At 36.9% G+C, this 22,081-nt stretch overlaps 1 protein-coding gene across 1 annotated transcript in view; it reads right to left on the bottom strand.

The window, feature by feature from the left end:
• Positions 1 to 22,081, bottom strand: part of RTN4 (reticulon 4) — a 74,701-nt gene that overhangs the window by 993 nt on the left and 51,627 nt on the right. The window contains 5 exon segments of the mRNA XM_020996213.2: positions 372 to 430; positions 603 to 649; positions 2,502 to 2,571; positions 18,522 to 18,660; positions 21,426 to 21,633. Coding sequence (XP_020851872.1) covers positions 372 to 430; positions 603 to 649; positions 2,502 to 2,571; positions 18,522 to 18,660; positions 21,426 to 21,633 — 523 coding nt within the window.

Genomic DNA, 22,081 nt, shown 5'->3' on the forward strand with positions numbered 1-22,081 from the left:
AAGGAGAAAAAAAAACTAGTAAAATTCTAAAGACAACGGTTTTAAAGAACAATATATTTTCTTTCTTTTTGAAATAAAAGTAGTGAGAAACACATTGCAATACTTATATTTTTAAGCTGCCAAAACATAAGCTGTATTTAGTTACTCTTTTCTTGTAAACTGGGTTTACAAACATAATGGCCTTAAATACAAAAGTATAATACTCAATAATAGAAAAATGTCATTTTAGTGGTATTGGCAGCAAATAATGGGGAATAAGCTGTCCCTAAAAACCATGCATTATTCCTTTTGTACTCAGTACGGACATTTTTGCTAAGGTCTCAAAGTCAAAAGTGTCTTTTTATGACAAGAAGCAAGGCTAGAATACTTACTTAGCCATAGCATCTTTAACATTCTTATTCACAAGTCCTAGATAATGATCAATCTGGGTCTGCAAATACAAGGCAAAATGGTTGACAGATATAATTAGCATTGTTAAAGAACTTAAAGACAAATGAATGTCCTACAACTCTAGATGCTTATTTCATTATGGTTTTCTACAACTCATCATAAACCCCACACTATATGAGATTATTCTGTCAAGCCCTCCATTTTAAACTCACCTGATGCCTTTCATAAATAACAGGAACACTGAAGAGTGAAATCAGAGCTGTAACGGAGAAACAGAATTTTAAACTCATATCTGGAATACTCAGTAACAGCTGAATCACAAAAACTTTCCAACAGACAAGTCTAAATATAACTCAACAGTGATTCTCTATGAATAGATTGAAGGGTCTCCCGAAAGGAAGCTCTTTCAATGTGAGCACTTGATATAGTCATCCCCACCTTCCACACCCTTCTCTCCCCCTCCCCCCGCCCCACTCTAGAATGGATACAAGTAAGGAAAGGGTACAAGAATAATTCACACCACATTCACCTTTACAATGATGTCATTCATTCATTCACAATTTGCTAAGCACCAACTATGTGCCAGGCACTATGTTAGATGCTGAAGATGACAGCCCCTTGCCTCAAGAAAGCTTATAGACTACTGGGTAGAAACAACACATACACACATACAGGAATAAATACAAAATCTAAGTAAGAGAAATACAGACTGACTGGGCAGGAAGAACAATTAGAAAGCTAATCAGCTATCCAGGCAGGAAGGGGTGAGGGCCCGAACTAGGACAGTGGCTGTGGAAATGGAGAAAAGAAGATGAATGCAGTAGATGTAGAAGTAAATGGAACAAGACTTGGCAAATGACTAGAGCAGAGTCAGGGGTGACTGGCCAGAAGGATGGTGGTGCCCTCAAGAGAAACAAGACAGTTTGGAGAAGATGGGTTTAGGGTAGAAGACAGTGAGTCTGTTTTGTGATGCTGAGATGCCTAAGACATCCAGCTAGAGCTATCCAAGAGCAGTGGGTGATGTGGGACTAATGGAAGTCACAAGAAAGATTAGCGCTAGATGCACAGGCTTGGAAGCCACCTAGATAAGGATGAAAACTGCCTCCATGGAAACTGAAGGAATCACTAAGAGAGGACACAGAAAAAGAAACAAAAGGGGCCCAGGATAGAGCTTTGGGTAACTCCTCCTAAAAGCCTTGGGTGATGAATCTGCCAGAGATCAGAAGGCACAGCTAATCAGGCAAAAAGGATGACAGAGATAACTGCTAACTTTGGAAATAATAATAGTAATAATAATAATAGCAAGCATTTACAAAGCATTTAAAGTTGCAAAGCACTTTACAATATAGCAGTTTCAGCTGACTGATAAAGTTGGGAGTCAAACTGCCCAGGGTTGAAAAGTGAGAGAAATGGAGGCAACAAGAGAAGATAGCTTTTTCTAGGAATGTGACTGTGAAAGGCTGGGCTGGGGAGATTTCGCATGACAGCTTTAGGGAATGGTAGGATCAAGTTTGTTTTGTTTCATTTTTAAGGATGGGGGAGACCTGGGCATGGCAGTAAAGGGGCAAGGAAGGAACTCTAGCTAGAGAGAGAATAAAAAGAGAGAGAATAAAAGGGGATGAAAGAGTACAAGGACTAGCTGTCAGAGGACACTGGAAAACAACTCTTCATCAGAGATTGCAGTAAAGAAAGAAAAATACAGGGATGGTAACAAAAGATTTTGAGATGAAGCATAGGAGAGAAAAGTAAACTCAGAGTGTATAACCTCTATTATCTCTGTAAAATATGAAGCAAGGACCTCCGCTGAGAGGGAAATATTGTTCAAAGGATATTTGCTTTTTGGTGGGGTTTATTAAAGGGAAAAGGGAAAATTTTGGAGTTTGTCAGGTAAAGGCACCCTTTATGGCTAAGTTGGCCCACTACTACTAACTGTACCTTTATAATTGAAAAAAATCAATACTGACGGCGATTTGAAAGACTTGAAGTTTAATCATAGCTTTTAAAAGAAACAAATCCAACACTTAAACATCTAAGTTCTCTGCACCAGTGTTTATCTTTTCTCCAGTATTTAATAATTGTGATTATTTCCCCAAATAATTTTATAAACTTACCCAATATCAGTAGTGTCAGGCCATTGAACAAGGCACCAACATAGGTAAAGATCCACATCAATACTGCAAACTATAAATGAAAAACAAAAGATATGAAGGCAATGCAAAATTTCAACAGTCATTTTTTCATGAATTAAACCTTTCTAAAACAACACCTAGGCACCAGATGAGAAGCATTCTCTTTTTTTTTTTTAATAATTTAAAAATTATCTTTAATCTAGTTTGGAGGAATGCCAAACTAGGCATCTGGGATAAATTTTTAAGGACGTATGGAACATTTTGCTTCTAATCTTGATTGTTCATTCAAGTATTTGATGGATTTAAACAGTTTTCTCCTAGATAATGCCAATACAAATGGTTACCTCAGTTTCCCTTAGATTAATCCCATGTATCCTATTCACCTTGAGAGACAAAACATTTTACCTTCAATCTCCAATTCATTTACTGTTATCATTGATTTTAGAAATGGTATTGTCAACATTAGCTACTAAATTATTATTAATATTTTCAATTCAATTCAATAAAAATGTAGTAAGTGCCACTAAGTGCCAGGCACTGTGCTAAGTACTGGGGATACAAAGAGGGCAGTCTCTGCCCTCAAGGAGCTTACAATCCTATAGTAGGGGAAGACACAAAAGATATTGGAGTCAAAACCAAGCACAGTCATTTATGGAAAATGAAGAGAGAAACCTGGAAAGTTCGAAGCCCTTTATAAAGGAAGACTCTGGCAGGAGTTAATTGTTCTCCATCCTTCCAATCAGAGAAAAGAGGCAACTTGAGTTGCTGAAAAGGTGTTATAGAGTATCAAAAGCTGAGGCAATATTCTTAGTGATGACTATCAGCTTATCCTGGGTTTGGCATGATGTTTGTGAAATCGAAATCAAGCAGAGAGTAATATTTCTCCTATTTTCTACTTTCACCCTAAAATAATTTAACCAATCTTAAATCAATAAGCATTTCTAAGCCTCACTGTGTCTCGGACATTACATGAGGGATAAAAATAAAAAGAACGAAACAATCTCTACTCTCTCTTTCCCTATTTCAATTCAGTCTATATGTCTTATATAAGATTAATCATTCCAATCCACAGCTCTGATCAATCAATTCACAATTATTTTAGCATCTCCTTACTGTCAATTTAAAAAACCTCAAATCCCCTAAGTCTCCCCATCCTGGGGGGGAAAAATAAACCTCTCACTTGACTCTTCCATTCCTTTTGTCATCCTATTTCTCTTCTGTGCTTTGTAGCTAAATATGCCCAAAAGGCCATCTACAATAGGTGCCTCCACTTTCTCTCCTATTCTCTACTTAATCCCTTATCATCTGGCTTCTGACTTAATCATGCCATCAAAACTGCTTTCTCCAAAGTTACTAATGGCCTTTAGGTGCTAAATCAAATGGCCTTTCCTCAATCCCTCTCTCTCTGACTCTGCTGATCACTCTCTCCTCCTTGATACTCTCTTCTCCTTATGCTTTTGGGACACCACTGTCTCCTGGTTCTCCTCCTACCTATCTTACTGCTCCTTCTCTGTCCCCTTTGTTGGATCTTCCTTCAGATCGTACACTCTAACCTATGGGAGTCCCACTGAGTTCTGGCCCTCTTCTCTTTTCCCTCTACCTACTTCACTTGGTGATCTCATTGGCTACTGTGAATTTAATTACCATCTCTATGCTGATGATTCTCAAATACACCTAACCTGATCCAGCTGTCTGATGACTTCCAATACTGCATCATAAAGTGGATGTTCAGTACAAATCTTAAACTCTACATGTTAGGAACAGAACTCTCTCTTTCCCTCTAAACACTTCTCTTTCAACCTTTCCTTTTTCAAAAATAAATAAATAAAGAAAGAAATAATCTTTTTTTCGACCTTTCCTATTAACTGTAGAAGGCACCACCATCCTCCCAGTCCTCCAGGCTCACAACCTAGAAGTCATCTTAGGATAGACTCCTCACCGTCTCTCACTCCCCATAACCACTCTGTTGCCAAAGCCTCTCCATTTCACCTTTGCACTCTCTCTTGAATATGCCTCCTTCTCTCCTTTAACGCTGTCAGCACTCTGGTGCAGGCCCTCATCAGCTCACGGCTACACTATTTTAACAGCCTGTTGGTAAGTCTGCGTACCTCAAGTTTTTCTCCACTCCACTCCTTCCACTAAAGTGTATACATACACACACACACACACACACACACACACACACACACACACACACACACACACACACACACACACCCTCTCACCTCCTCTCCCTTTCCTCCACCATGCTTGATAAACTCTGGGGCTTCCTGCTGCTTCCAGGAGAAAATACAAAATGCTCTGTTTGGCATTCAAAGCTCTTCATAATCTACACCCCTCCTAACTTTCCAGTCTTCTTATACCTTTTTTTAGTTATTGTTTAGTCATGTCTGACACTCTATGACCCTATCTGGGGTTTTCTTGGCAAAGTTACTGGAGTGGTTTGCCAATTCCTTTTCCAGCTCATTTTACAGATGAGGAAACTGAGGCCAACAGGGTTAAGTAATTTTGCACAGGATCACATAACTAGTAAGTGTCTGAGGCTGGTTTTGAGCTCAGGTCTTTCTGACTCCAGGCCCAGTGCTCTATCCACTGAGCCACCAATGGCCTCGTATTTTTACACCTTACTCCCTGACATATATTCTTTAATCTGGTGGCACAGTTTCCTTTTCCTTTTCCTATTCCACAAAAAAGACATTCCATCTCTCAGCTCTGGGCATTCTCTCTGGCTGTCCCCCAAGCCTGGAACCCTCTCCCTCTCCTCCAATTACTGACCTCCCTGGGCTTCCTTTAAAGTCACAACTAAAATCCTGCCTTCTACAGGAAGCCTTCTACAACCCCTCTTAATTCCAATGCCTTCCCTCTGGTTAATTATTTCCTATATATTCTGCACATAGCTTAATCTGTATAGATTTGTTTGCATGTTGTCTCCTCTGTTAAACTGGGAGTTCCTTGAGGGTAGAAACTGCCCTTGCCTTTGCCTCTTTTTGTATCCCCAGAGCATAGAACAGTGCCTGGCACATAGTAGAAGCTTAATAAATATTGATTAATTGATTGGTATTCAAGGACATATATAAACTGCTTCACATCTAGCTTTACAGCCTTATCTCTCATCGACACCCCAAACCCCTAATCCCCATCTAGGTCACATACCAGAGATTCTAGAGTAGTGGTATCAAAACTCATGTAGGAATGAGGGCCACTAAACTATACATAAGGATCCTTGTAAGACACATGCTGACTTCATTTTAAAATGTAATGTTATACATACATACATACATACATATATATATGTATATATATATGTATATATATATATCTTACTGTGTTTTCATTTATTTTAAGTATCTCTCAATAATATTTTAAATTTATTTTTATTTCATCAAATATTTCCCAATTACATTCCCAAATTTTAACATTCATTTTTTAAAAATCTGAGTTCCAAATTCTCCCTGCCCCCTTTCTTCCCTCCTCTAGTTTACACCTGGTGCCATTACTATACACCAGGCTTTGTAGTCACTATTCCCCCGAGAGCTCCCTAGTGGCTGAACATTTTCTATGAGTCAACAAGCACTTGGTAAGATCCTGCTTTGTGCCAGGCACTGTTCTAGGCAGTGGCGATGCAAAGACCCAGCTCTCTAGGACCTTACGTTCTATAGAAGGAGACAAGATACAGTGTGTGCGTATGCATGTAGACATATATACATACAGATACATATATACACGTGTGTATTGCAAAATATGCTAGAAATAGGCACTTACAGGCCTTGCACTGCATTTGTGTTTGTATCTGAAGGGAGTAAAATCCCTGATCATCAGGGTCCTGGTATGGCAAGGCAGGCTATGTGAACCTAGTCTAAGAAAGCAGGACCATAATTACAAGACCATAGGACCAGAAGGAACTTCACAGATCACTTATCTCAATACTCATTTCAGATAAGGAAACTGAAACCAAGAAGAAATAAGCAACTGCTCCAAGGTCACAAAGGTAGTTTAACTGGCAGGATTTCCTTTTCTATTCCCATTTCTCATCTTCTCCTTTCAAGCTAACAGACTTTAGCATGAGCAAAATTTCAATGAGATTCATCATCTCTTGACCCAATTTATCTTCCTTCTTTTTCCAATAATTCTTTCCTTTCAACATTTATGTAGGGCTTTAAAATCTGCAAAATGCTTTGCACAAATTATCTCATCTGATGTGCATAGCCTTTGACCCAGCAATAGCACTTCTAGGGCTGTATCCCAAAGAGATCATAAAAATGGGAAAAGGACCCACATGTACAAAAATATTCATAGCAGCTCTTTTTGTGGTGGCAAAGAATTGGAAATTGAGGAGATGCCCATCAATTGGGGAACGGCTTAACAAGTTGTGGTATATGAATGTAATGGAATACTATTGTGCTATAAGAAATGATAAGCAGATGGACTTCAGAAAAACCTGGAAAGACACATATGGACCGATGCTGAGTGAAATAAGCAAAATCAGGAGAACGTTATATACAGCAACAGCTACGTTGTGCAATGACTAACTTTGATAGACTTAGCCCTTCTCAGCAATGCAAGGATCTAAGACATCTCCAAAAGTCTCACGATGGGAAATGCTATCCACACCCAGGGAAAGAACTATGGAGTTTCAATACAGATTGAAGCATACTATTTGCTCTTTTTTTCCCTTCTGTTTTGTTTTGTTTCCTCTTTCTTGTGGTTCCTCCTATTGGTTCTAATTCTTCCTTACAACATGACTAATGTGAAAATATGTTTAATAGGAATGTATATGTACAGCCCATACCAGACTGCACACTGTCTTGGGGAGAGAGGGGGAAGGGAGGGGGAAAAAATTTAAAACTCAAAAGCATATGGAAGTGATTGCTGAAAACTAAAAATAAATTAATAAAAATAATAACAATACATTTTTTAAAATTATCTCATTTGATACTTCCTTAAAAATTAGGATAGAGCAATTGGAAGATAGGAACTTTATGAGAAATCAAGACACTGTAAAACAAATCCAAAAGAATGAAAAATTAGAAAACAATGTGAAATATCTCATTGGAAAAACAACTGACCTGGAAAATAGATCCAGGAGAGAAAATTTAAAAATTACTGGACTATCTGAAAGCCATGATCAAAAAAAGAGCCTAGACATCATCTTTCAAGAAATTATCAAGGAAAACTGCCCTGATATTTTAGAACCAGAGGGCAAAATAGAAATTGAAAGAATCCATAGATCTCCTCCTGAAAGAGATCCCCAAAGGAAAACTCCTAGGAATAAAACAGCCAAATTCCAGAGTTCCCAGGTCAAGGAGAAAATATTACAAGCTGCCAGAAGGAAACAATTCAAGTACTGTGGAAACACAATCAGGATAACACAAGATTTAGCAGCTTCTACATTAAAGGAATGCAGGGCATGGAATATAATATTCCAGAGGGCAAAGGAGATAGGATTACAACCAAGAATCACCTACCCAGCAAAACTGAGTATAATCCTTCAGGGGAAAAAATAGTCATTCAGTGAAATAGAGGACTTTCAAGCATTCCTGATGAAAAGACCAGAGCTAAATAGAAAATTTGACTTTCAAATACAGGACTCCAGTGGAACATGAAGAGGTAAACAGGAAAGAGAAATCATAAGAGACTTATTAAGATTGAACTGTTTACATTCCTGCATGGAAAGATGATATTTGTAACTCATGAGAACTTTGTCAGTATTAGGGTAGTTGAAGGAAAAAAATTATATGTAGATAGATAGATAGATAGATAGATAGATAGATAGATAGAGGGCACAGGGTGAGTTGAAGATTAAGGGGTCATATCTGGAGAATAAAATTAAGGGATGAGAGAAGATGATACTCAGAGAAGAAAGGGAGAGGCAGAATGGGGTAAATTATCTCACAAAAAAAAAACAGAAAAGAAAAGTCTCTCACAGTGGAGGGGAAACAGGGGAAGGCGAGAGGGAATGAGGGAATCTTATTCTCATAGGATTTGGCTTAAGGAGAGAACAACATATACATTCAATTGGGCATGGAAATCTGACTTACCCTACAGGAAAATAGGGAGAGAAGGGGACAAGAGAGCAGGGGGATGATAGAGAAGAGGGCAGATTGGGAAAGAGGGTAATCAGAAGCAAATACTTCTGAGGAGGGACAGGGTCAAAAGAAAGAACAGAATAAATGGGAGGGCAAGATAGGATTAAGGGAAATAGAGTTAGGTTTTCACAACATGTCTACTATGGAAGTGTTTTCCATAACTGCACATGTACAACCTATATTGAGTTGCTTGCCTTTTCAATGAGGGTGGGTGGGGAGGGAGGAAGGGAGAAAATTTAGAACTCAAAGTTTTAAAAACATATGTTTTTAAAAAAATTGTTTTCACATGCAACTGGGAAATAAGAAATACATGAAATGGGGTACAGAAGTCTATCCTGCTCTACAGGAAAATAGAAGGGGAAGGGGATAAGAGAGAAGGGAGGGGGGAGAGATAGAAGAGAAGGTAGTCTAGGGGAAGGGGTATTCAGAATGCATGCCATCTTGGGGTAGGGGGAGGGGTGAGAAATTTGGAACTCAAAAACTTGTGGAAGTGAATGTTGAAAACTAAAAATAAATAAATTTGTATTTAAAAAAATAAAAAAAAATTTATCTCATTTGAGTCATATAACAACCCTATGAGGTAGGTACCACAGGAATAATGACCCACATTTCACAGCTAGGAAACTGAAATTCAGAGAGGCCATCTGTAAAACAAGAAGGCTAAATGTGCACTAAGGTTCCTTCTTGCTCTAAATATGCTACAATTTTATTATTTTAAGTGCCTGGTCCAATTGCCTTATCATACTGTGGAGAAAACTCTCAACACTAACCAGCAGACTCAAACTCTGGCAAAGTCTATCAAACTATAAGTAGCTTCAAAGACATATGGGACTGGAGATAGGCAATATATCTGTGGCTAAAGGACCAGTCTAAATAAAGTTTGGGGAGGTTATATACCAAGAATGATTACATTTTTTGGCCAAAGGAACTTACTGAGGTAAACAATTTGAGATCAATCATCTGAAATCTGTGAACTTGCTTTTTAAATATTTTAGTAACCATAGGTCAGTATGATTGGCTTCTTTTGTAATCCTACGTATTTTTTGCATTTTAAAAACATTCTGAGAACAAGTGCATAAACTCCTCCAGATTAACAAAAGGGTATAGGGTACAAAAAGGGTTAAGAATGCCTGGCACAGATGGAGGGAGTAACCTGGCTGGTACAATCACAGAAAGCTGATATGTACACAGGAGATAAGTCAAACAGTTGAAACGGTTCAATGAAATCAGAATTTGTACCACAGAGCAGTAGATTTCTGTTTAATGCAAAGAATCTGCTAACAACTAGAGCTATTTAACAATGGAATAACCCTGACAAGTGAAGAAAAGGCCAACAGAACAACAGCTACACAGGTCAGAAACTGGCCTACATGACTGTTTAAGGATCGTTCCAACTTTAAGATTTTTATTCTATTTACATTCTGGTAGACTTATCAACACACTGTCTTGTTCTTATTACATTTCAAACATGAACAGTTTGCTTTCCACGGCTCAAAGTTCTCAAACATCAGGCACTGTTTTTCTCATATTCAGTCACTCACCACATCACTGCACTACAGCACTCTATGGTCACCACACACAAGGACTCATTCTATTGCTTTAGGGCTTTACAGTTTAGAAGCAGTCAACACAACAACCCTGTTAATAGAAAAAAAGGGGGAGAATACATACAACTCATCAGCCCTAACCCCTGAATCTGCAAGGTTATCTGAAAAAGCTGCTAATCCTGCTGTAGTGGAGATGTGTGTAAAGTTAACCAAGAAAACATTTTGTATCGTATTAGTTCTGGATTTGAAAAGCAGCTTCAGGAATAGGAGCAACGTGTAGGGACTCCTGTAACTGACTGAATCGAATGTAGGCCTGAATATCAGAACAAAGTTCTCTCTCACTTAGTCAAGCAGTGATCAAGAAATGAAAGGCTATCGTGTTTTTAACATCTGTTGTGGAACTACTCGTGGAAAGATTTCTCTCATGGTGTAGTCAGCACCTTCCTCCCTTCCCCAAATAAATAGCTACGCTAGCTAAAAATATACCATGCACTTCAGTGAGTTTGCCATGGTGCCACAAATCTGTGTTTGTCCATCATTAAACCGAAGTTCATTGGGAAAGACAATTAACCCTCAACACTGGACAGGAGGTCACTTTAGTCATTGTTGACATATTTATAATCACACAACACACATTAGAGTATGTGTTCAGCCTCAGTATAGCAATTTAGTAATTAACTTTAATCACAGACATAGGAACTCAGACACAGACATGGTCTTATTGTAACCCACAAGAAGGGAATCCCAAGATTTCACACCTGGACCACGTAAATCAGTCACTCTCAGGAAGAGGTCCAAAGGCTCAAATATCACCTGATTACTGAAAAACCCTCCTGAAAAGCTAGGGTTTCCATAATACAACATGAAGGACATAACAAGGACGGCTGATCCAATTTCAAAAGCACTACTGGGTTTGGTTTTGGTTTTTGGAGGGGGGAGTGGTAGGAAAGGGAGGTGGTTCAGAAAATGACAGAACCATAATGTCTTCTCTTTCCAGCACAAGAGCAGATTTGTTCTATACAGCATCTGTTGTCTCTCACATGATTATTAAATACAAAGTCAAACGGGGGGAAAAAAGGAAATTCTTCACAACCATTTTTCAAGATATAACCCTTGAAGATAGCCTTCAGGTTGTTATGCACCAAGGAATTCATCACCTACTAGGCAAGCTGCCATTCACTTCCAGGTGCCCCAAACTAGCAGAGTTAAATCAAGAGGCACTTTGGAGCATGCTGCAGCCACCATCTGTCTCTGGGCCAGCATTCAGAGTCTTTTCAGCTTGACAGAACTCAGAGACTGCATTGTCGGCATGACCTTTGGCAATCTGGAGTTGTGGAAACAGAGTACAACTTTGTGGAGAAAAGCCTGAGTGGCTTCCAGGCATCACCAAAAATGACCTGACTATATGTGTTTCAATAGACATCATTAAAGACATGCATGAGTGAAAAAGGTGGATTATGTAGCCTGAGCAAGAATAACAGATGCATAACACCTGAAGATGATATGTGGTAAACGTAAAATAACAGAAGGCCTGTAATACTTTGGAAGGATCCATCCTCTAAGGAAAACATTTGGAAAGATAAGGGCAAAAACGAGATAAGATGTGAAGGCCTAAATGGAATATGATTTGTACTTAAAAGAGAATAATAAATCAGTAAATTGCTGGATCCACTGAAGTATTAGCAGTTAGTTTAACATCAAGCATATGAGGGGGAAACAACAGTATTTTGTTAAATAACACCTTAAAAGACTTGGGTTCTTGTGCTTTTGAAACTGTTTAATTTTGTCTTCCAAATGACCACTAAAAGAATTCTAACCTTCTAACCATTATCAAAGAATCTTAGCAGTAGAGCACTTAAGAGATTTATCCCACTTAACATCACAACCTAAAGAAATCCCTTCTATAAGAGAGAATCACAAACACCACCATGTTCACAATCTGGCTAGATGCTTTAGCAGAACAAATTAGTAGATTATGTTGGGTCCAACTCTATTCTGTAGAAAATTTTATATTTCCAACAAATTCTTCACCTTACAAACAAATATCATGCTATAAAAACCCATACTTTTCCCAGTTAAAATTTTCTTCGGATAGACATGACAATTCCAGGGAGAGAGGGAAAGAAAACACACTATGCACACAAACTATGCATATAGTGAAATGAAGCAATGCCACTAATATTACTGCCACATACCCCCATACCATTCTTTCCAGTTTTGCTGTTTTCAATCTATTGTGACCTAAGAGACAACCTACCTTGTTAAGAATTATATATTAAAAACCTATGCACACACAAAATCAAAAGGAGTTTACATTTGATTTGATAGGATTATGATCAATATAAACAAGTATTTTTTGTTTCAGGATTATCAATAAATATGTTTATAGATACATACAATTATTTAGTTTTGTTCATTTTTCTGTCCTTTTACTTTGTTATTTATACACGACAGGCAACAAGGCATAGGAGAGCGCTGGCCTTAGAGCCAGGAGAATTGGGTTCAAATCCTGCCTCTGACACCTATAAGCCATGTGAGCCTGGGCAAATCACTTAACCCCTCTTCTCAGTGCTCTGGGCAAATCACTTAACCCCTCTCTCAGTGCTCCAGGCAACTCTCTAAAACTCCTACATTACTGAAAAGGTGCTGCGCCCGTGCCTTGGAAGAAAGAGTTTCCACATTTATACCAACGACAGCACAGGTCTTATTGCTATCCATCCCTATTAGTTATCTGCTTTATGCTTCTACTTGTCTATTAAAAGTTATATTTATGACAAGACCCTTAGTTCCTGCAGCTGACCTTCATATGCCAGGTAACAAGGGCAGTTAAGAAGCAGGGCTGCTAGTGGGACTCAGGGCCTTAGACTCCAATAGCAACATTTCCCACTGACCAAGCAAACCCACAGGTTAGTTTCCCTCACTGTCTGTTGGTTTTCCTCTCTTTAGAATTCTCCACAAGTGCTCTTGGGTGTGATCTGAATTTCACACCAAATTCTCAAACTTCACCTTATTCCTTCAATAGCCTTCTGATGTTTTGTGAGGAGGTACTAACCATGGCTATCATATTCCTCCATAATTATTTGCAAGTAGATCATTTTGATTTAGAAAAGGCTTCTGAGGGCCTTTCCAAAATGTTTTCAGGGCCAAAACTTAACCTTATCCTGACTTATGTCTACTACATACTGTTAATGTGGTTTTTACTTTGTTGCCTGAAAGGCTTTAAAAATGTAGGTAACCATTATATTTTCCTAAGATTAGAGCTGATTATTGTTTTCTCTGCTATGACTCATACAAATGCAATTTATACTAACCAAGATTCTCAGAAAGGTATTTTTTTGTTTGTTTGTTTTGGTGAGGGAATGGGGCTTAAGTGACTTACACGGGATCTCACAGCTGGTAGGTGTCAAGTGTGTGAGGCCAGATTTGAATTCAGGTCCATTTAGCTGCCCCTAGAAAGGTTATCTTTTTATAGCACTATATAAACTGATCGTGTTCAAGGAAGACTAAGAGAGTCAGGTCCACTTTTACCTTTTTTGATTCTCAAAATGTAAGCAACAGGAAACCAAAATATTACTTTTTTGGAAAAGATAAGTAATCATCACCTTGTGACACTAAAAAGATTCCTTACCTATTCCTCCATTTGAAGTTTTTTTTCACTTCAAAAAATTATGAATTTGGCATGATTATTATAGAATCTAGTATATCTACAATCTCATTTATCTTTTCAATCTGGATAGGGACAAGTAGGTATGATTATAAAGGAACAAGACTGTCAATTTTGGTCTAATTTATTTTGTAGTTATTTATCATAGCCATAAGATTTTTTTAAAAATGTAAATGTAAAGTACTGGTCAAGACTCCATTGGTCAGGAGCAACTGCTCTTCAGAAACCTTGCATGGATCACCATCTACTTATACAGGGCATCCAATAAGTCTTAATGCAGTTTGGAAGCTATTAAGCTTTAACATACTATGTTTTAGTATTTAATAGTATTAAACATACTATATTTCTGCTCAGTCACCCCATCTCTAACTGATTAATTCCACATGGTGTTGTTTCTGAGGATACTGAAGTTACGTCCTATTTCAAAGCTAAATTTGTTACTTGATAATACGCAAACATTTCAGTACATACTATGTGCAATGCACTGTACTAGGCCTTGGGAAAGGAAAGCTTTAATAAAAAAAGCTTTAAAAACTTAAAAATTGCACCAAGACTTTTGGGACACCTAAATCAGTCACAAACCAGCTCCTTCCTAATCTATACTTGTCCCCCAAAGTCATTTAAAGGCACTTCCAAAAATTAATCTCTCTCATTAAAAAAATAATTTAAGCAAAACTATAGGAGGGTAGGGTTTATGCTACTAAAAAAATTACTACCAAAATCTAGACAGGAAATCAATTATTGACTGAAAACATAGGGAAGTTGAGTCAGAACTTGCATAATTCACTTTTATCCCTGCCTGATTTCACAAGCAAAACTCATACAATTATTCTAAGCTTTTTGAAGTTTGCAACAAAACACACACAATTGGCTTAATTTACTTTTTAAAAATTTGAATTAACAGAAAACAAGTCTATTTAGTAGCATTCAAAAATGTTTTTCTTTTCTCCTTAAAAGAGAAAGGGATCAAAAGCTACCTACCTAGAAGCAATTTCTGTATATGAGCTCAATTTGATCCCCCTCCCCCCATGTTGGCATGAAAAAAACCAACATATTTGGAATCAGAAGACCTGCAGTTCAAGCTCTGGTTCTACCCCTTCCTAGCTGCATACCCTATTTAGGGTGAATCATTTAAACTCTTGCCCTGCTGTTGACAAATATTTCAACACCCTAATTATTCTGATTTCATAAGAGATATTTTAAAATAAATGACAGTAAGTCTTAAAAAATAAACTGTCTTGATTAATAAACAAGAAGTCTGATAGACACGATTCATTCAAAAGCTTTTAAGTTATCTCTATATGTGAAAGTTATATCTTCCCACCATTAGCAAAAGTTTTAAAAGTTACGTGCAGAAAACAGTCTTCATTGGTTGATAAGGCTAAAATAACCAAAGGTGAGTAGCGATCATTTCCACAAAGAACAAACAGGAAGCCTGACCTTTGCCTTGTACCTAATGACATGTTTTATAGAGACTTTCTTGGCTCCCTAAATTTCACAATATCTCTACAGACTCAAAGTCACTTTTTACAACATTTCGCTAAGTTACCCTATCTCTGACTGATACACTGCAAATGCTGTTGTTTCTGAGGATTCTACAAAGTCATGCCACATTTCAAAGCTACACTGGTTCATTCATATATGCTAATATTTCTGTACCTATTATGTGTAAACTGTACTAGGTCTTGGGAAAGGCATAAGGATAAATAAAACCACCTCCAGCTGGCCCTAAAACCTACAGTGGCATCTTCCCATTACTGCCCTTTCACACATGCTCTATGTAGGTGTTTATATTACCACTAAAACAAAACAAACAAAAAAACCCAAAACCCAAAAAACCCTCAAAACTTCACACACCCTTTTGTTCTGGTGGACTAGCTGTATTCTAGGCCTCCTGACTATAAGAGTCTATTATGTTAACTCATTTTTAAATATTTTTGTCTTTTTTTATAGGAAAGTTACTTAATATAAAAATTATAATCAAGTTATACTGGGAACTCCCCTGCATCCCCTCCCACCCCCTGCCGAAAATACTTTATACTACTTTTCAAACATTCCAATGAAATCTATAACAGATGCATGCATTTCATACAAAGGGGAGATGACCGTATACAGGAGTCTAAAACAAATTATTAAGCTATAACTGTCACATCATCCTTTAAACAAAGTAGTCTTGGAATCACCAGGATATTAGCTCTCTATTTACTGAACAGCCATGTACCTTACATCTCCTCTGTCCTACTCAGAAATAATTTCACTGAGACCCAAAGGGCTGGTAAAGAACTACAGCTACAACCTGCAACTTCTGTGATGAATAACTTAGGAGTCGGGCAATAGAAAAGGAAATGATAATAAACTTGCATTCCAGTCACTATACTTTAAAGTCTTCCTCACAATAGCCTTGGTGAGGAAAGGAAATACAAATATTATCCTTATTTTAAGATGCAAAAACTAAGGAAATATGAAGTAAGCTGCCCAAGGTCACACACAGCTAGAAATATCAGATCCCAGGCTGAAACTCCCATCTTCTGACTCCAAGACCAGGGCTCTTTTCACTCCACCCTGCACATACTTGGGAAGAAACACTTTCAACATTACCTAGCTTGCAAAAGTATACTAAAATGGTTAAACTGTACATACATACAAAGACATCAGCAAACCTAACTCCTTCCTCGAGGAAACTAAGTTTTCACTGCTTAAAACTTACATGTGAGTGCTACTCAGTAACTTCTGAGAATTAGCTCAAGCTTTGGGGAGTTAGGTAGCCATGTGAGACTCTAGATAGCCAATGTATGGCAAGAACGGAAAAGGATTAAAAACACTTAGAAGGCTTACCTGAAGTGTTTTCAAGTGTTAAAAACTGTTTCACAGGAAAAATCCTGTCCACTGAAGGGATTTTAAAGGTTTCTCCAGCCAGCATTTGTCTCTTTTTTATGAAAGTTATTATCCCAATAAAATTTACTGAACTTCAAAAGACATCCCCCTTCAGATTTACTGAGCACAAGACTAGGCACTAAAAACTGTAACACCCTCCCCCACTTCATAACTAGGACTAAAAACTATCTTTTCACCTAGTTACCAAGGAGGATGAATAAATAAAAAAAAGAGAGGGGTACAGGGACAGAACTAACTAGCTGGTCTCTTCACAAATACCAGTATCATTTCACCTGTTTATATCATTAAGGTTAACAAAGCATTTAGTTCATGATAGCCCTATAAGATAAATATTTCAAAATATTATTATCCCTATTTTACAGATGAGGATTTGAAAGAAGTGGCTTGCCCAGAGTCACACAAGCAGGAATCTTATCCTTACAGACTGATTTGCTTTTTCTTGCAACTAAGGCTTCAATGTGAGGTAGAGCAGAAGAGGAGAAGAGAAGGTGAGCAGGTCTTCCGAGTTGGGCAAGAAATGAAAAGGCAGCCTGTTGCGGGGGTAAGGGCAGTCTGGAGATCTAGGTTCTAGTCTTGGTTCCACAAATAATTTTATTAGCTATGTATCACGAGAGAAGGCATTTGGCTTCCCTAGGCTTTAGTTTCTACAACTAAAAAATAATATAACTGGACTAGACAATCTCTTAAAGACCCTTTATTGCTCTAAAAGTCTATGGTTTTATGATTAAGATAAAACAAACTTACCTGGGGGCTGTTTTTCCCCAATTGTAGAAATTCATTATGATCAGTCCATGCAGAAAAATAAACCCTATTATTAAAATCATGGAAATTTCTGCATGATTAAGATAAATGTATTTTTTATCTACTAAAGATGTACAGCCACACAGAGAGAACTCTATATACAGAGATCATTATCTTTGTATTCCTTTACTTAGATAATAAAATCTCAGATGAAAGAACTAAAAATACAAATCAAATCCCTAACAATAAAAATCCCTAAATAATGAAAATATTAGCAAGTCTTAATGAATCATCAATTTTAAAAAATATTTGATTATAAAATTCCATTTTTTTTAGTATTGTACCGAATTATTAATCAATGAACAAGGATTTCTGGGTACAAGTAGCTAATGAATGTTTATGAAAGTTCTAAAAACTATATTTCTTAGAACCTTCTGACTCTCTCCCTTTTTTGTCCCCATCTTTGCCATCTTCACTACAAAAGCACAGATCTGGAGGCTATTTTGTATTTTCAGTTGCTTCACTAGTTTTTATAGTTTAAAAAAAAAGAATTAGCAAGTTGCAGCAGACTAAAGATGAGCCTGTGTATACTTTGTTAGAAAGCTAGGGCTATACTTAGAACCACAGCACAATAGAACTAAGGATCAGCTCTATGACATGATAAAGAATTCAAGAAGGACTTTGTGGAGTCTGAGCCCTAATGAGGATAACTGGGTGAGAGGCCAGAGATCTGAACCTGGTGACAAGAAGACACAGGTTTAAGTCAAGCCTCTGAGCCATAAAAGAAAAGTCCCAGAACTTCTCAGGACTCTAGGCAACTCTCCAAGACTATAGGTTGCAGAAAAGTTGCTGACCTGCATGAGCAAAGGTAGTTTCCTCATTCAAGACTTTGCTCTACTAATGAAATCACTAATCTAGTGCCCATCCCTATCTCCTTATATAAGGTAAAGGTCAACTTTAACCGAGATATTGTTTTAATCTCCTATGTTGGTGGCTTCTGATACAATGATTACAACCAGATAGAAACCAAATCTTAAATAAGAAATGTGTGCAGAGTTAACAAACCTACCTTCAAAGAATCGACTAAATCATCAACTAAGAAGAGGCGTCTGAGCTCTTTGATTGTGCAGTTGACGTGACCAAGCGCAGAACTGCTATACTTCTGAACCAATGCCTCAGACACAGCAACTTCAGAATCCAAGTAGGCCCTGCCGAAGGAATGCACTAGCCATTAGTGAGAAAATACCAAGTTCAAAATTTGAAAGATTTAATGTTCATTCATTTAGTAACAAATATATCTGAAGGAAAACATACTAATAAACAAAATTCTAATACTAAATAAATGTAACATTTTTACATGAAACACAAGGAAAGGTTTGTAATGGTCCAATGTGCTAGGTAAGCTTCATTCATGTACTCAGTCATGAAAAAAACAATATGAAATCTCAATGAATTTTCCTAACACCACATATTTACTTCTTTCCAAATTACTCCTTTTTATTCCAAACTTTTAGATAAGTTATAAGTAATGATTCAATCTGTCACCAGATAAATTTCCACAAACTTATAAATAAATAATAAATTCCCATAAATGGAAATACATAATATCAATCCTAGTAAAACAGTTCAAACTGTTTTATATATCCATAAGTCAAAATTGTTAAATTTTGAAGAAATTACCATAGGGGATAAATAAAACTAACAAATCATTTCACTTTTCAATTTCAAAGCAAAGCAGAACAAAAGACAGGCACAAGCATTCTCTCAATTTACCACTTCATAGTAGTTCATCAAATAAATAGCTTTGTTTAAATGATATAAACTTTTAGCAAAAACAAAAAACAACAACAACAAAAAAAAGCATTTCACTACCATTTTCTATACTTCAAAGCAACACATTTGGGCAGCTCCTGGATTATGGGAATGTTACTCATTTGAAAGCTTTCAGTATCCTACCTCTAAAAGTCTATTATTCCCTCTTCATCAAAAATTATTATTTTTTGATGTGTCCACTGACTACATACATAGTCATTAAATATGTCAACTCTGTTCATTAAAATACCTAACCAATCACTATCCTAAGGAACTTAATGTCTATTTATGAAAATCTTTTGTTCAAATCAATCTAAGGTAAAGACAAACTTGTGATCAAGGCACATAAAGACAAAAAAAAAAATCTACATAAGTGATGCTATATCAATCCACTACCAGCATGTGGCACTCTAACAAGGAATTTGGGCACCTGAGACAAATTCAGTTTGGGTCCTTGAGATCCAAATTCCCAAACCACAGCAGAGGAAGTCAGACTTTCTCTCTATGAGCAAGAGGAATATCAAAGATATTTCCCATGAAGGTTATAGGTATTAGGGAAGTCCATCACAAGAGAAGGAGTTATCTGATTCCCAAGAGAATATAGCCTGTACCATCCTCCCACCATGACATGGCCAAATGACCTACCCCTGACCTCCAACTACAATAGAAAGAAGTAAGATGTATGTGTTAAGGACCAGGGGGAAGGATATAGCATACAGAGAAAGGCAGACCATCACTGCAGTATGATAATGACAGTGGATCCAGATCCACAGTCTGGTGGTATTTCACCAATGAAAAAGGCATGAGGATGGCAGGCATCTCTAACCCCATCTCTTCTGCCTGACCTCAGGGTTGACTTTCTGGGTACTGTCAATTTCCCCAAAGCAGGCAAGCAACAGGGCAAAAGTATGCAGCAGGCAAAAACTAGCTAACATAGGTTGTATTTGACCTATAATTGAATTAAAAGTCTCTGATCCAAGAATTAAATGCTCCTAAGGGTGAAAGGAAGCAAAAACAGAGATTTTTATTTCCCCACTAAGAGTGTAGCTTCCTCCTACTTCCTCCCAAATCTGCTTGCACAGAACCGGAGTACAACTAACAACTACACCCATTTTTCAGTTCATATCTAAATTTTTCCCCCTTTAAAAAAAAATCTAATTTTAGGGTTATGAATCTATATAACTATCTATCTATACAATTTATACAATATCTGTACAATTTACACAATGGAGCTATACATTACAAACATTCTTCCTTAAAGATTTTACAGACCTCGGGTTTCTATAGTAAATAGACAACATAATATACATTTAGGATCTATGCAACTTTATTACATAATGAAGAAAGGTCAGTGAGCTTAATCATTAGTCTTTATAAAGAGATAGTCTTTTATAGTCTGAAAAGATTAAAAAATAGTTATCAACTAACATCAATTTAACACTACTCTACGTACACAGTTTAATAAATGCATTATTAACACAAGAATGAACTTCTATTGGTATTAAGAAGAATGTTAAGTACAAAAAAATAGAAGATCTGGTCCTTATCCTGATGTAACTTACCTTCTAGTTACATCAAAAATATAACACATTTCAAAATAACTGAAGTGCTACATGAATTCTTAGGAAGGAAAGAAGGGTTAGGATTTAGTTTGGAAGCGCTGGGTCTTGAATTGTAAGGACAAAGAGGGAGCAACTGGCATGTTACAATTGGCACAGCAGTGGAAAAGGAGACTCAATAAGACTGACTAGACTAAGTATCTATGTTGGAATTCAACCTCTTGCTAATGCTAACCCTGTTAGAAAGATATATTTTCATTTTCAGAAAAAAATCAACTTAATACTGACATCTGCTCTAAGAAATACATATTTCAAGCAGAGAAATAAATGCTAATTTAACATATGTTTTAAGTAATAAATAGCTCTTCATTTGGATACAGGAGCAGTTTTCTCTGAGTTTGTAGTTACTTTTAAGAAAGTATAAAATTCATAGATTTTAGTTTAATTTTTAAAACAATTTTTAAAAAGAACACATGCCCTTACAGATCTTATGACAATGGAAATACCAGTATTTCTAATAATACCAATATAAAGCAAAGTCCCAAAATGTTCCATATAAAATATTACAAAACATAGGCCCTGTATGAAGGCAAGCATCTCACCTGAATGGGTGACCTTCATCAGATTTCTGGATTGCCTGTATGACTCCCTTGTATACCCTGAAGCTGATAGTCACAGATAGCAGGGCCAAGGCAATGTATGCTGTCACGCTCACAATGCTGAATACTGTCAACGAAAGTAGCAGGAACAAGCTGGCACCAAATACCACTCCTGTCTTCTTAATGTCTCGCCAATAAAGAAGGTCAACAACTAAAAATTTAAAAAGAAATCTAAAATTAGCATGCCCTGCTTTATTAAACAAGTATTGGTTAATCTACAAAAGTGATACAAAAATCTATGGCTACAAAAATAAGCTAAACCTAAAGCATATTTTTAAAAAGGAGCTTAACCAATCTCAGATAGGACCTAAGATTTTAAGCCTACTTAAAGCATTTGCTAAAATAGTGATTAAACAAATTGTCATTCTTCTTCTCAAGGTATCTCTCTAGTAACTGGAATCATTCCTTGATGAGTAATCATTCGATTTCATTAAGCTAATACACATCCAACAACAACAAAAATCACAACCTATTTCAAATTCATCAAGGCTTTACACGTCGTATGATGTGAACACTGACATATACTTAATACAAATCTATAAGACATTCTACCTAAAAATAAGCTATGAATAAGACTGTTCTATTCACTCCAAAGAACA

Source organism: Phascolarctos cinereus, unplaced genomic scaffold, assembly GCF_003287225.1.
Source record: "Phascolarctos cinereus isolate Bilbo 61053 unplaced genomic scaffold, phaCin_HiC Scaffold_2;HRSCAF=192, whole genome shotgun sequence".
In the NCBI taxonomy this organism is placed as follows: domain Eukaryota; kingdom Metazoa; phylum Chordata; class Mammalia; order Diprotodontia; family Phascolarctidae; genus Phascolarctos; species Phascolarctos cinereus.